General features: G+C 38.8%; 1 protein-coding gene across 1 annotated transcript; it reads right to left on the bottom strand.

Annotated features, from left to right (window-relative positions):
- Positions 1-1,248: 1,248 nt before the first annotated feature.
- On the bottom strand, positions 1,249-2,729 carry LOC120295400 (disease resistance protein RUN1-like). Its single transcript, XM_039316517.1, has 2 exons — positions 1,536-2,729; positions 1,249-1,425 (listed from the first exon to the last, which is right to left on the bottom strand). The coding sequence occupies exons 1-2, from the start codon at positions 2,604-2,606 to the stop codon at positions 1,249-1,251; spliced, it is 1,248 nt and encodes a 415-aa protein (XP_039172451.1). The 5' UTR covers positions 2,607-2,729.
- Between the last annotated feature and the right edge of the window lie 11,180 nt (positions 2,730-13,909).

Genomic DNA, 13,909 nt, shown 5'->3' with positions numbered 1-13,909 from the left:
ATAGTCCCACAATCATGTATGCCTGAAAGATGCCGGATGCGAGTACTTAATTGGACGCTATAGAAAGCGAGCTGATATAGCACTCGGGCTAAACATGAGTACGTGAGAAGCACGTGACTATGTTTAGGCTAAGATCTGTATGGTGGATATATTTGATAAATGACATACGCTCTTATAGAAAGAGTAATCCACTATAGCATGTAATTCATACTACATGTGTATTATACGACCAACAAGGGAAGGTGAGTAAAATTATCCCTATTTACTCATAGTGTGAGTCCTTGAGGTAATTTATATTTTACCTCAACTTTGTGCCCTATGTTACTTCTAACTATGTTCTCGAAGTGAAAGATTAATGTTGCTACTTTAGCATGTTACGGGCGGTCATGAATAGATATGGCCTATAAGACATGTCTAGGAAAGCAGTTGTTCTGAAATTGAGAGAGACGTGAGTGCGAAGGAAGACTATTGTTGTTTTACATCTATCACATGTATTTACTGGTCGACCAATTATATCGCCCTATGTGGTTGCGGATGTAATTATAAATACATGGTGTTTTTGAGAATAATCAAGTATAGCCTTTAAGGGATAGGTATACTTGGATTGATGTAATAAAATATGTCTAGGGCACTGTGAGACATCCATTGTTTATTTCTTTTCGGGGTTATAGCTATTATGTTATCCCTAACAGGTGCATAATTTGAGCTCCCAAGTGCAGGTGTACTCACTGGTCGCACGGCTTATTTGCCAGTGTTAATTGTTTTGTAAAGTTGATGAATGTTGAATGCCTTATATTCTTGATAGAGCGCTATCAAACCCATCATGTCCGAGTGGGAGATGTAGTACTTTAGCTTTAGCTGGTACGTCTATGATGGGGTGCGAACGGAATGCACTGTTTTGTCTTGATGCGTTACGATGGAAAGTCACTAATGGAGGGGTACGAAGGGAAACATATAAAATCCTCCCGAACACAACCGTTTGAAGGGTTGGCAATTCATTCGCACCAAATTTTTTTCTCTATTTCCATCAAAGAAGATCAAGGCGTTCCATTTCATCTTTGCAAGAACAATCGGCATTTACGCCGTGGAAATCGGGTATTTTCCTTGTGATTGCATCCAGACTAGCATGAGGTAGTGTTGTTCGTGATTTATTCGCAATTCAATGTTCGTTCTGGGGCTATTTGCTGTTTGCGCATCGGAATCAAGTAAGTCGTCTTTCGCCGACTCGAATTCCAACACCAAGTAACGTCATCGAATCCATTTCAATTTTGAAAGACAACTTGTGAAGTCCCCCTCGTAGGATATGTCTTTTAACCAAAGGAGCCACAAATGTCGAAAGCGTCTAATCTCGTTAGGAGTAACGATAACACGAGCATCTTCCCAAATTTCTCCTTGCAGTTTGAGTGCTTGAACATTTTCCTTACTCTGCCAATCCAAACAAACGATGAGGATTTGTCTATAAAGTTTGTGTTAGACTTCATTTCACTTTACATGTATCATGAAGCAATGATTTTCAAGTAAAAGGCATGCTTTACCTCTGTTGATCTCAATATGTTAAGGGCATCATTGTCATTCCACACCCTGCTTCGCTTGATTGGGTGCTTCAGATTTTCTTGACGAACAATTGCCCTTCCAAGATCTCTAAATTGATCATGCATCCAAAACTTACTATCATCCAAAACCTTTATCATGGACATGTTGATGAGGACATCAATACTATGTTCGGGGCTAAAGTCACAATCTTTCCACACATAAATTGGGTTGATCTTCTCCTCATTGATGAGAAAGCATGCGATGTCAACAAATATCTGTTGTTCTTCACTCTCTAAGGCATCATAGCTGATCCTCAGCTTTCCCAAGACATCCTTATGTGGCGTTCTCCTTGATTTGTCCAATGTTTCTTCCCAGTATTTTCGCTCTTTGTGATGAGAAAGCAATGCACCTATTACTTGAAGAGCTAGAGGCAACCCTCCTGTGGTAGAGCCAATTTCTTTTGAAAGACTGTAGTAAGGATTTGGAGGAGAGTCTCTGCCAAATGCATGCCTACAGAAAAGCTGAAGTGCGTCATCATCATTTAATGCCTCCATTTCCAAAGATAGGATTTCGTACTTAAATCCTTTAATTTTTAATACCCTTCTTTTCCTAGTGGTAACAAGTATCCTAGTTCCAAGATGCAGAGAATTTTTCCCAATTAGATCCTCAATTTGCTTGTTCTCATCAACGTCATCAAGAAGAATGAGCACCTTTTTATTGCCAAGTATTTCTCCAATCGTGTTCATTCCATAATCAGTTCTATCTATGTTGTGAGCCACTCTAGAATTAACGATATCAGATAACAGTTGTTCTTGCAGCTTGACTAAGCCCTCATTTTGTGACTTTTCCCGTACATCATCAAGGAAACTGCTATACTTTCCAAAGTAAGGAGTTAGTTGGTTGAAGATGATCTTGGCAAGAGTGGTTTTCCCAATACCACCCATGCCATAAATTCCTATGAGCCGCATGCCACCGGAGTTCATGTCTAGTAAAGTGTTTATGGCTGATAACTGATTGTCGATCCCAACCAAATCATCAGTCACGTTTCTTTGTCTCGACTTAAGCTTATGCATAACCTCGTCAACAACCACCTTGACAAGCTCCCCATGTCTGCCACAAAGTTAAACCACTGGAGTTGAGACACAGATAACAATTCCTGTATGCAACTGGACCCTCAACCAAGTAAGAGGGGATTAGTGAGATTCTTTAGAGTCTCGTGACCTAAAAACTTTGCTGATAAATCTAGCAGAAATATTTTCATTATGCAACGTCAAAATCACTTGGAAAAGAAATTTAAATTTTTATTAACATAATGACACCGAACTCTAATTGCAGCCCGTGCTACTGAATCAGCTGGTTTTTTTTCTTGGAAGTTGTTCGGATGTTATGCCTCTAGGAATTTCTGATACTTTTAACTTCATGATTGTATTCCAGGTTGAGCACAAATCCTTATGCACCCATTTCTCTTTTGCCTTCCAAATAATCCAAAAAAGAAAGAAGTGTCCAGGAATAGAAGAGACTCAAAGTTGAAGTCTTACAAGTATAAAAGTGAAAAGGATACTTGGAACAGACAATTTTCATTTTTGAAGACAGATTTTGATGTCTTATCATTTAGCACAGTTTTATTTTTTGAGAATTTGGCCTAGAAAAAGAAAAAAATATATAAATTAGTTACCCTTGATAGTTCTCCAGCTCCCATCCCTTGGTGTCGTCGACTTCCCTGAGAGCCCGTCTCCACTTCTACTTCCTTTGGGTTGAACTTGTTCTTCTTCTGTTGCTCCAAATTTGATATGGCCTCGCTGTACAAGGCTGTTTTCAGCTTCATGTCATCGGGTTTCACATCATAGAAGATGGGAAGCATCACCTTCTTATCTCCATCTTCTTCAGATTCAGAAATGTTCTCCACCATCTTCGCAAGCTCTTGGAGGCACTAGTGACTCGAAGCATAGTTCTTAGAGAAGATGGGCATGTAGATCTTCGAGTTATCGATTGCTTGCAGAAGTTCTTGGCTGATTCTCTCCCCTGGTCGAAGCTCTTCATCATCCATGACTACGTGGATCCCGGCATCGGTCATGCCATGACAAAGGGTATTGGTGAACCTGCGACGAGTGTCAGGACCTCTGAAACTCAAGAACACCTGATACTCGACTCCTAGTGGGTTGGCTCCTGCCTCCGAGTTCACCATAAGGACTTGTTTTCCCCTGGTACAAAGGTCAGGTTTCGGTTTTTTAGTTCGTCAAATGTAAAAGAAGAGGCCGACAAACACGAAAGGAAATTCTACAGCAGGCCAAGGTTTTTGCTTTGATTTACTAAGAGTCTGTCGATGAACTCGATGGACATTGTTCAATTAATTACTAACAGCTGTAGATGGTATTTTTAAAGCAAAGTCAAGACAGGTTTTCAAGATTTGATTAGATGGAGATGGAGGTATATTAGATTGTACCTAGAATAGCGAGTTAGTATTTAAATGAGCTGACCGTTGAACGGAATATTTTAATACAAAGGATGATACCGGTGAGCCCCGCAACGGAAAGTTGGCTCTTCATTGCCCTCGATGGGCGAAAGCGAGTCGAGCTAGATCTGAGCGGCTAAGGGACCCGCCTCACTTTTGGAAAACCCCCATCTCACGGCGCCTTTGGAATTAATGCCAATGGGTTCATCTGTAGCAGGATCGGGCGAAGGCGCGCCATCTCCAGTGTGAGCTGCAACAGCCGAGGCATCTTGGTCGACGGGTTTGCGGGTCGTTAGGTGAGAGTTCCCTCAGCTGTTCAAGCGGTAGCTTTAGCCATTACAGAAAGCCTAAAGCACGTGCAAGACCAAACGGAACTGAAGCTGGAGATGGAAGCAGACCACTTTGATCTGATACAAGGGATGACAGGAAATGGAAGGGTTTAAGACTGGAGAATATATAAAATTTGGTTGAGTAGTGAGATGGATCTCATTTTCCTGTGCCTTGTTTGGACTTTTTGTTCGAATGGTACCTCCCCCTTGTTGAAGCTTGCCAGCTATCAGGCACACGTTCTTTTTCTCTATTTTTTTGTTTTGGCCAATTGCTATATGGGACTTGTTCAGGTAATTATAGTTGACTAAATGAAAAGTAATTATCTGGGGAGGATATGAATTCTCTTATAGTGCCTCGACCCTAAAGAAAGGGAAATTACAAAATAAATAAATAAATAAATAAATAAAGTTTATTGTAATTGTGTCAATTCAATCATAGATCTTATATTTTGTCAATTGAGTTATAAATTTTTTATATTTGTATCAATTCAATTCATCTAAACAATTTTGATGGAAAATCATAGACTTTAGTTGTCCTACGTGACGCAACCAATGTTGACATAAATAATTTTTAATAAATATTTTAATTTTATTTTAAATAACATTTAGAAATAGTCAACCTCTCTAAAATTGAGTGTTCAAAAAAGTTTGGTGTCCTGTGTAACGATTGACAATTTTAAAGGGTGAAACCTTCAATTTCGTTGCCCCCTACGAAAGCCAATGAAACATTTGGATAGAGAATGAGAAATCTATACAAAAAGAGAGAGAATAATATGGATTTAGACTCCCAACTCGTATCATTTGTCATTTGATGTTCTCACTGAGAAAATTACTATAAATTCATTAAATTTTGTCCTTCATTGAATGAGAAATTAGACTAAGGGGCATTTACCATGCCTCGAGTAGGCTCCTGACCGCATCTTCTGTCCACACACTGCCGCAAATATACATCACAAATACGTTTTCTAGATGCAAATTCGTTGCCATGCCCTGTGGATCACGTTGCCATTTAAATCAAAGTGACGGTCTCCAATGAAGGATCAATCACCCTTGTGTGACGAAGTTTTATTGGGATTTTGATTGATGGGTATGCAAAGAACGTACTTGTCTCCTTGGCGGAGCAAGCTGAAACCCTTACCACGGTGGAGACTTTGAAGTTTCTCTATCCTCGTGCAGTACTCTCTCTCCTCGTGCAGTACAACGATTCACTTTGGAGTTAAGACTTTCTCAACTTAGTGAACCGCTTGAAGTCTACAAATCACTCACTCTGGGAAGACCGTGCACTAAAAATACTTAAAATCTGGCTCCACTGTTTTATGACAATTGAGATGAAGTATATTGGGCAAGTCTTCTACTCAAAAGATCATATGTACATCCCCCTCTATTCAAGGATAGCATAAATATGGAATCAACTCAAACCAATCTCTCAAGGATAATCAACGATGTCTTGAGTTCATGTTAAAATAATATTTACTACAATTCGTTCATGCCATCACCTTATGCAATAGACTGAAATTAAACAGGTGGCGTTGATGAAATCAAGAAAGCAGAATGAATAAAACCATATTCATAATCCAAAACTTGAGCTTCTCTAGTTTTTCTTCATCTAGAAGCTGCTGAACATTCATTGGCAGTCTTTTTAATGTTCAAATGAACCCCTGGAGAATGATCAGCCATTTGGTAGAAAAGTAGTCCAATCCCATTTGGGAAAGTAAAGTTCTTGTAACTTAAGCATGCACAAAACTATAGGCAGCAATTTCCAGTATTACAACAAATGTAGTTCTTGCGCTGCCAGAAGATAAGGAAACAAACCAAGAGTGCATTGAGCATCTGTCATCCCAAAATATCATCCAAACTAAGGGGAAATCAAACACACCAATTTTGGCTACAGAAATTAGGAGCATAAGAGAGTGCTCAAAGCAACCAAAGCTATACACAGTTAATCTAATCAAAAGCTACATCACATGTTCCTGTTACTTTTGCCTGGACTTTTTGGCAGACTTTCAGCTCTCAAGTTTCTTTCTTGCAGCCTCAAACTCTTCTTCACTGGGTTCCGAACTCTGCATTCCACCACCATATTTATTCACCAGAGATGAAAACATGAAATCAAAATGCTCCTTTCGCTCGCTACGGCGCTAAGATATAATTGCAAGAAGATCGTCTAACTTCTTCTTCGCTCTATCAGAAATGGGAAACAAAGGTTAGCATTCCAATTCAAAAGAAGAACATACTACTAACAGTACAATCAAGAAATCAAAGCAAAAATTATGTAGAATAGAAAGCCCAGTGCAGCTGTGTCACTCACTTCCCCTTCTTTCTAAGAGGATCTGTGTTGGAGAAATCTTTCTAGAATATTTTGAAGCTGACAAAACGTTTCTATCAGTCTAGTCTGGATAATTGCAGACCTTCTGTTTAGAGTCTGAAGACTTTCAGATCACCAGACTCAGCACTCAAGACTCAAGACTCAAGACTATTCTCATTGACAGTTTTTCTAATCCAGTGACGAAGGCAATCCAGAGCCGAAGTATTTGGTTGAGGATTTAGTCCTATCCTCTGGAGAAGATCTCTTGGCTGGATAAATATAACGGATTCTTTTATTCGTAATCAAGATCGTTTGAAGATCCGATGGTCGACGAAATATTCTTGGAAGGTTCTATTCTTGGAAACCAAGATCCTGATTGTATGGACGAACATGATTGATGGGCTATCGTCAGGTTCCTTTAATAGCTCGAATGATCTTCTTGATTGATTTCGTCCAACGGGTAGATTGGAGGAATTCCTTTGGTAAGTGCCAATGGGTATGATGGCATAAATGAGTATAAAAGGAAGACGTTCTAGTTGCTTTAGTGCATGATCGATAGAGAAATTCCAGAGTCTGAAGCACCTTGAATATTAGTCGATATATTTTGAGCAAAATTGTATACACAGAGAGTGTTTATACTTAGTGATACCTTGAACGAGTGTGGTAGATCATCTACACCGAGAAATCAAGGAAGAACAACGCTGTAACATCTCTTTGTTCATAGTGGAATCCAGCCAATAGGCTGTCGGTGTGAGAAAGAGTGGACGTAGGCTTGAAATAAGCCGAACTACTATAAACCGCGTGTTCAATTTTCTCTTCCCTTCTCTCAGTCTTACTTTGATTATTGTTTGTCTCAAATCTATCAACTATCTAGTATTGTGCAATTATCGAGAAAAATCTTTTATATACCTATTCACCCCCTCTAGGTACTTATACTAGCTATATCAATTGGTATCAGAGCTTGTGTACTCACTTTATTTGAAGTGTTTTACTTCAGAGCAAAAGATCCATGGCTAGTATGCTAGCACCAGGGCTGGTGGAAGGGCAAAGCAATACCAGACCACCCTACTCTGATGGAAAGGATTACAACATCTGGAAGAACAAGATGAAAGATTTCCTACGGTCAAAGGATCCTCTGGAATGGGACGTTGTAGAAAAAAGGAATTACTCTTATAGCTGCATCAGTCTCTGAAAGAGGGAAAGAAACTGTTGAGACCAACGGAATGACTCAGGAAGAGATAATCAAGAGACAAGCACTCGATGCAAAAGCAATTTACTCTTTATACTGTGCTTTGTCACCAACTGAATATAACAGAATATCTTCTTGTGTTACAGCAAAAGAAGTTTGGGACAGATTACATATCACCTATGAAGGAACATATCGAGTGAAGGAAACCAGAATTAACATTCTCCTCGGTCAATATGAAGCCTTCAAAATGAAACCAGGAGAATCTATAACTAACATGTTTAGCCATTTTACAGATATTGTCAATGGTCTTGAGAATCAAGGACAAAAAATTTCTGATCCCATGAAGGTAAACAACCTACTGCGTGGACTCTCCAAGGATTGGAATCACATAAAGACTTCAATAAGAGAGACGCAAAGAATTATGCCACTATCTGTCGATGAGCTGATTGGAACTCTTCAGTCTTATGAAGTTGAACGAATTAATGAAGACGAAGATCCAAAAGGTTAGAAATCCATTGCATTAAAATCAAATGATGATTCTGATGATATAGATTCTGAAGATGATATGGACGATGAGGAGCTTGCTCTCATGATAAGAAGATTCAGAAAACTGAATAGAAAAGGAAGAAGGTTCAACTTAAAGAAACAAAGTTTTCAAAGACAGCGGACCAAGTCTGTTGATGATGAGGAACCAAACAAAGATGTAGTCTGCTTTGAATGTAAGAAAAATGGACACATCAGACCCAACTGTCCTCTTTTGAAGAAGAAGAGAGGAAAAGCTGAAAAGTTTCGAAAAGCTCTCAAAGCCGAAACTTGGAGTGATACAGAGTGTGAAGAAAGTGATAATGAATATGCCAACCTATGTTTGATGGCACATTCAGACTCAAACTCAGATTCCGGATCAGACTCAGACAGTGAATTTGAGGCAAATAATTTTAAAATTCCTGTCAAAGTTTCTAAATACATTGATGAACTGTGTTTTAGTCTTAAGACTTATCTCAAAAGAATTTCCGAACTTAAAAAGGAAAACTCAGCTCTAAAACAAAAGGAAAACGTTTTAGAAGAAAGAGTTAAAAGTTTAGACTTGAATGTTTCCACTCTTAAATAAAATGAAGATAATCTTTTGAAAGAAAATGCTTTTTTTAAAAACTGACTTATCAAATATTTCAAAGAAATTTTCAATAGGGTCCGAAAAACTTGAAAAAATTCTTTCAGCTCAAAGACCTTACTTCAATAAGTCCGGTCTAGGTATGGCAGCGAAACAATTCCCTTGATTGATTTTCCTAAAGTAAAAGAAAGAATTAAGGAAATGCCCTCGAGAGAGGCTTACAAAAATCATTTCAAGAAAGTTTTTGTAAAGTACGAGGTCGAAATGCCCTCGGGTGTTCAAAGTGCAATGATCCGGATCACTTTGAAAAATAGTGTCCTATGGTTTGGAAACCTGTTAAGAAAGTATGGGCTAATACTGTTTATCTTACTAACACCAAAGGACCTAAGAAAATTTGGGTACCAAAGAAAGCTTGAGACTCTCTTTTAAATGCAGGTCTCTGTCAAGAAAAAGGTAAAGTGGTATCTTGACAGCGGATGCTCAAGACACATGACAGGAGACTCAAATTGCTTCATAAAGCTTGTTCAAGTAAATGGTGGAAAAGTTTCATTTGGAGGAAACAGCAAAGGAAGTATTGTGGGATTTGGAACTGTGAAATTGGAAATCTCACAATAAGTAATGTTTCCCTAGTGGAAGGACTCAATTACAATCTTCTCAGCATTAGACAATTGTGTGATACTGGTTTTAAGATCTTCTTTCAAGAAGGAACATGTTTTGGAACCAGTAAAGACTCTACTCAGTCTTTCATGGGTCGAAGACATGGAAATATCTATCTTCTGGATGTGAAACCAAATGAATCGCAATGCCTAATCTCAATTTAAGATGAAGCAAGCTTATGGCACAGAAAGCTTGGTCATGTCAACATGAAGTAATTAGCCAAAATCTCATCAAAGCAGCTTGTTCGAGGTCTACCCAAATTACCATACCAAAAGTCCGATCCATGCACACCATGTATTCTGGAAAAGCAGGTAAGAAATTCATTTAAGCCAATAAATCATGTCTCTACTAATCATGTACTACAGTTGCTGCATATGGATCTCTTCGGACCAACCAGAACCCAGAGCATTGGAGGTAAGAAATATTGCCTAGTAATTGTGGACGATTACTCCCGCTTTACTTGGGTATATTTCCTTGCAAGTAAGTCCGAAACCTTCTCGTATTTTGAAAAATTTGCTAAAAAAGTTCAAAATGAAAAAGGATGTGTTATCACAAGTATAAGAACGGATCATGGAGGTGAATTTGAAAATCAAGATTTTACAAAATTTTGTGATGAATCTGGCTTTAAGCATGTGTTCTCCTCTCCATATACTCCTCAGCAAAATGGAGTTGTGGAAAGAAATAATAGATCTCTTCAAGAAATGGCTAGAACTCTTTTAATTGAAAGTAAAATTTTTTCACGATTTTGGGCTGAAGCTGTTTCAACAGCGTGCTATATCATCAATAGAGTCTTCTTAAGACCTATTCTAGAGAAAACCCCTTATGAGTTATTCAAAGGTAAGAAGCCTATTGTTTCATACTTTCATGTGTTCGGTTGCAAATGCTTTATATTGAAAAATGCAAAATATCGAGTTGGTAAGTTTGAAGAAAGATCAAATAAATGCATCTTCCTTGGATATTCTACATCAAGCAAAGCCTACAGAGTCTATAACAAGAAGAGCCAGTCTGTGGAGGAGTCAATGAATGTCAAATTTCAAGACTCTACGCAAGATGAATCCAGTCAGACTCATTATGAAGAGTCTGAACCTGCTCCAGACCCTCCAAAGCTTACAACTCAAGAAGCATCTCAGACTTTGGAAGACCAGCATCAAGCTGTTCGTGAAGATTCAAATAAAGAAAGAGATCATCAACCAGACAAATCAACCAGTAACTGGAAGCATAAGTCCAGTCATCCCAAAGATCTCATTATCGGCGAAATTAATGAAGGAATTCGCACCGGATCCAAAAGGCATGAAGAGTCTAGTCTTTGTGGCTCTTATTTCTGAAATTGAACCAAAGAGCATAGAAGAAGCTTTATCGATGAAAGCTGGATTGGAGCTATGCAAGAAGAGCTCGAGCAGTTTAACATTAATGATGTATGGGAATTGACATCTAAACCAAAAGGTAAAACTGTTATTGGAGCTAAATGGGTGTTCAGGAACAAGATGAATGAGAAAGGAAAAGTCGTACGAAACAAAGCAAGACTCGTGGCCAAAGGATATACGCAAGAAGAAGGAATAGACTATGATGAGACTTACGCACCAGTAGCAAGGTTAGAAGCTATTCGACTATTACTTGCGTTTGCTTGTTATAAAAATTTCAGGTTATTCCAAATGGACGTCAAAAGTGCCTTCCTAAATGGATTTATCCATGAGGAAGTTTATGTGGAACAACCACCAGGGTTTGAAGACCCAAAGAAGCCAGACTCAGTTTTCAGACTGAAAAAGGCCTTGTATGGTTTAAAGCAAGCACCCGAGCTTGGTACGATTGATTAAGTAAGTTCTTAATACAGAATGTTTTTGTCAAAGGTAAAGTAGATACTACTTTATTTATCAAAAGGAAAACAAAAGCTTTTTACTTGTTCAAATATATGTGGATGATATTATTTTTGGATCCTCTAATGAAAGTCGTGCAAGAAATTTTCTAAGTCTATGCGGGATGAGTTTGAAATGAGTATGATGGGAGAGTTAACATTCTTTCTTGGTCTTCAAGTAAAGCAATTGAAGGAAGGAACTTTTATTTATCAAGAAAAATATGCTAATGATCTTGTCAAAAGGTTTGGATTGGAAAATTGCAAAAAGACCGACATACCGATGTCAAGTTCTTTGAAGATAGACAAAGATGAAGAAGGGAAGAAAGTTGATCAAAAGCTGTACATGAGCATAATTGGTTCACTTCTTTATCTTACTGCTTCTAGACCTGACATTTTGTTGAGTGTTTACATCTATGCTAGGTTTCAATCAGATCCTAGAGAATCCCATCTCAGTGCTGCGAAACGTATTATCAAATACGTTGCTTCATCTTCAAGCATCGGTCTTTGGTATCCTAAGAAGGGAGACTTTAATCTTCCGGGGATACTCGGACGCGAGATCTGGCCGGTTGCGAGTCGATAGAAAGAGTACTCGAGGAACTTGCCGTTGCTTGGAACGGGGACGGTGTCTTGGTTTTCAAGGAAACAAAGCACGTGGCTCTCTCAACAATAGAAGCGAGTATGTAGCTCTTGGAAGTTGCTGTTCGCAAATTCTATGGATAAAACAACAGTTACAAGACTTTGGAATTGAAGACTCATGCACGAGAGATTAGATGTGACAACACCGCGCAATCAATCTCACTAAAAATCCAATCCTTCATTCAAGAGCAAAGCATTAGAGATTCGACATCATTTCATTAGAGATCATGTTCAAAATGGAGAAATCTCGATTCAATTTGTTGATTCAAATAATCAACTAGCGGATATATTCACAAAGCTTTTGGAGAAAAAACAATTCGATTTTATCCATTCCAGACTCAACATTTTGAAGCTTGAGGAAGTTAAAGTCTAGAGACTCTCCAACCCTCGGACTCGGACATTCATGGCTATAGACGTAAGTTGTTATTATATTCAATCTCGAAAAGGTACGATCTTTAGATCAGTTAATTTATAATTTCCGTGAAAAACATAATCTTGTCTTTTAAAAAAAAAAAGATTAACTTCTATTTGGCAGTTATCGATTTTAAGAAGAGGCGTCTGTTCACTTTCCTTTGTGCCGATTGGTTTTTCCTTTTTAAATTGAGTTATATATATACAATTTTCCTCGCTTAAACTTCAAAACCCTAAAAAGGCATTCTCCTCCCAATCCTGTCTCTACTTCGTGTTCATCTTCGAGAAAGTTGTCATCTTTTCTTGGGAAAGCAAGTAAAGGAATCTTTCAACGACAAGGAAGGATGTCTTCTTCGAGGAAGTCTTCAAGAATCGCGAATAGGGGACCACAGAGAATGAGGGAGGGGCCTACCCATTTCGATCTCACCGAAGAGGAAGATTTACTAAGTCAGCATCGGAGCCCGATTCACTCTCCACCACGTCACTTAGCACCATCTACCCCACAAGGTGCGGGTCAACAACCGGAGGAAGAAATAATCGAGGACGCGAGACCTGTAAGAGTCCAAAAACCCTCTTTTATTTACAAGCTCTATTGTGCGTTGAAGAGCAGGACTCCGCTGAACTACGTAGATGATTTCCTTAAAGATAAGAACTATGGGAATGAGTATATCTTTTTGCGACAAATGGAGGATTTGGGAATTGCTCCCAAAGGAAAGGGCGAGGAAGCACTTGCGAACATTCCAAGTGACCCTCGTGTATCGGGACAGAATCCGGCGACGGGAATGATGATGATAAAATGTTCAGTGAATTTCAACCTAGAATGGGTGTTGCTGCGAAGGTGAGGGGAAAAAGGATGGATTTGTTTAAATCGAAGGAATAGGAGAATCTGTTCTTCAGACTGTTGAAACGAGGGGTGATAAACCCTAGAAGTGTTGATTTCGATTTCTTGGATGCCATTAATGTGAACTTAAGGGAGAAGTTCAATCTGCTTCAACTTGAGCAATTTTGCTCCGATACCACAGACGGTTATGCGCAATTGATAGCATACTTCTATTCGAATCTTAGCTTTTTAGATGCGAATAGAATATTATTCAGTGTTCGAGACCAAGTCTATATGGTAGATGTGGAAATGTTGGCAGATATAATTGGAGTTGAAAGAGGACGCTATCAACTGATCAAAGTTTCGATTGCTCGTGCCACATTGGAGCTTGTTAAAGACAGGGATACAGAGGGAAGAATTACCTACTCAAGAATGCGTGCCATCAACATCTTGCTTCACAAAATTGTGATCAACTGTATCAGGCCAAAGTCTACATCCAAGACTGACTTGTCTAACTCCGAGGCGAAATTGATGTACGCGATCAATACAGGGAAGAAGTTCTCTCTCCCTCACACCATTCTCTTTCACATGTATAGAGCAATGGTGAAGGACAAGGGCCA

Source organism: Eucalyptus grandis, chromosome 1 (assembly GCF_016545825.1).
Source record: "Eucalyptus grandis isolate ANBG69807.140 chromosome 1, ASM1654582v1, whole genome shotgun sequence".
Classification (NCBI taxonomy): domain Eukaryota; kingdom Viridiplantae; phylum Streptophyta; class Magnoliopsida; order Myrtales; family Myrtaceae; genus Eucalyptus; species Eucalyptus grandis.
Note: the sequence above shows the minus strand (reverse complement) of the source record. Positions and strands in the feature narration are given on the sequence as shown.

Coding starts and splice junctions, on each gene's coding strand:
- LOC120295400 (XM_039316517.1), bottom strand. CDS start 2,606: ATGCATAAGCTTAAGTCGAGACAAAGAAACGTGACTGATGATTTGGTT. Junction 1,426..1,535: donor ACATATTGAGATCAACAGAG/GTAAAGCATGCC, acceptor TTGGATTGGCAG/AGTAAGGAAAATGTTCAAGC.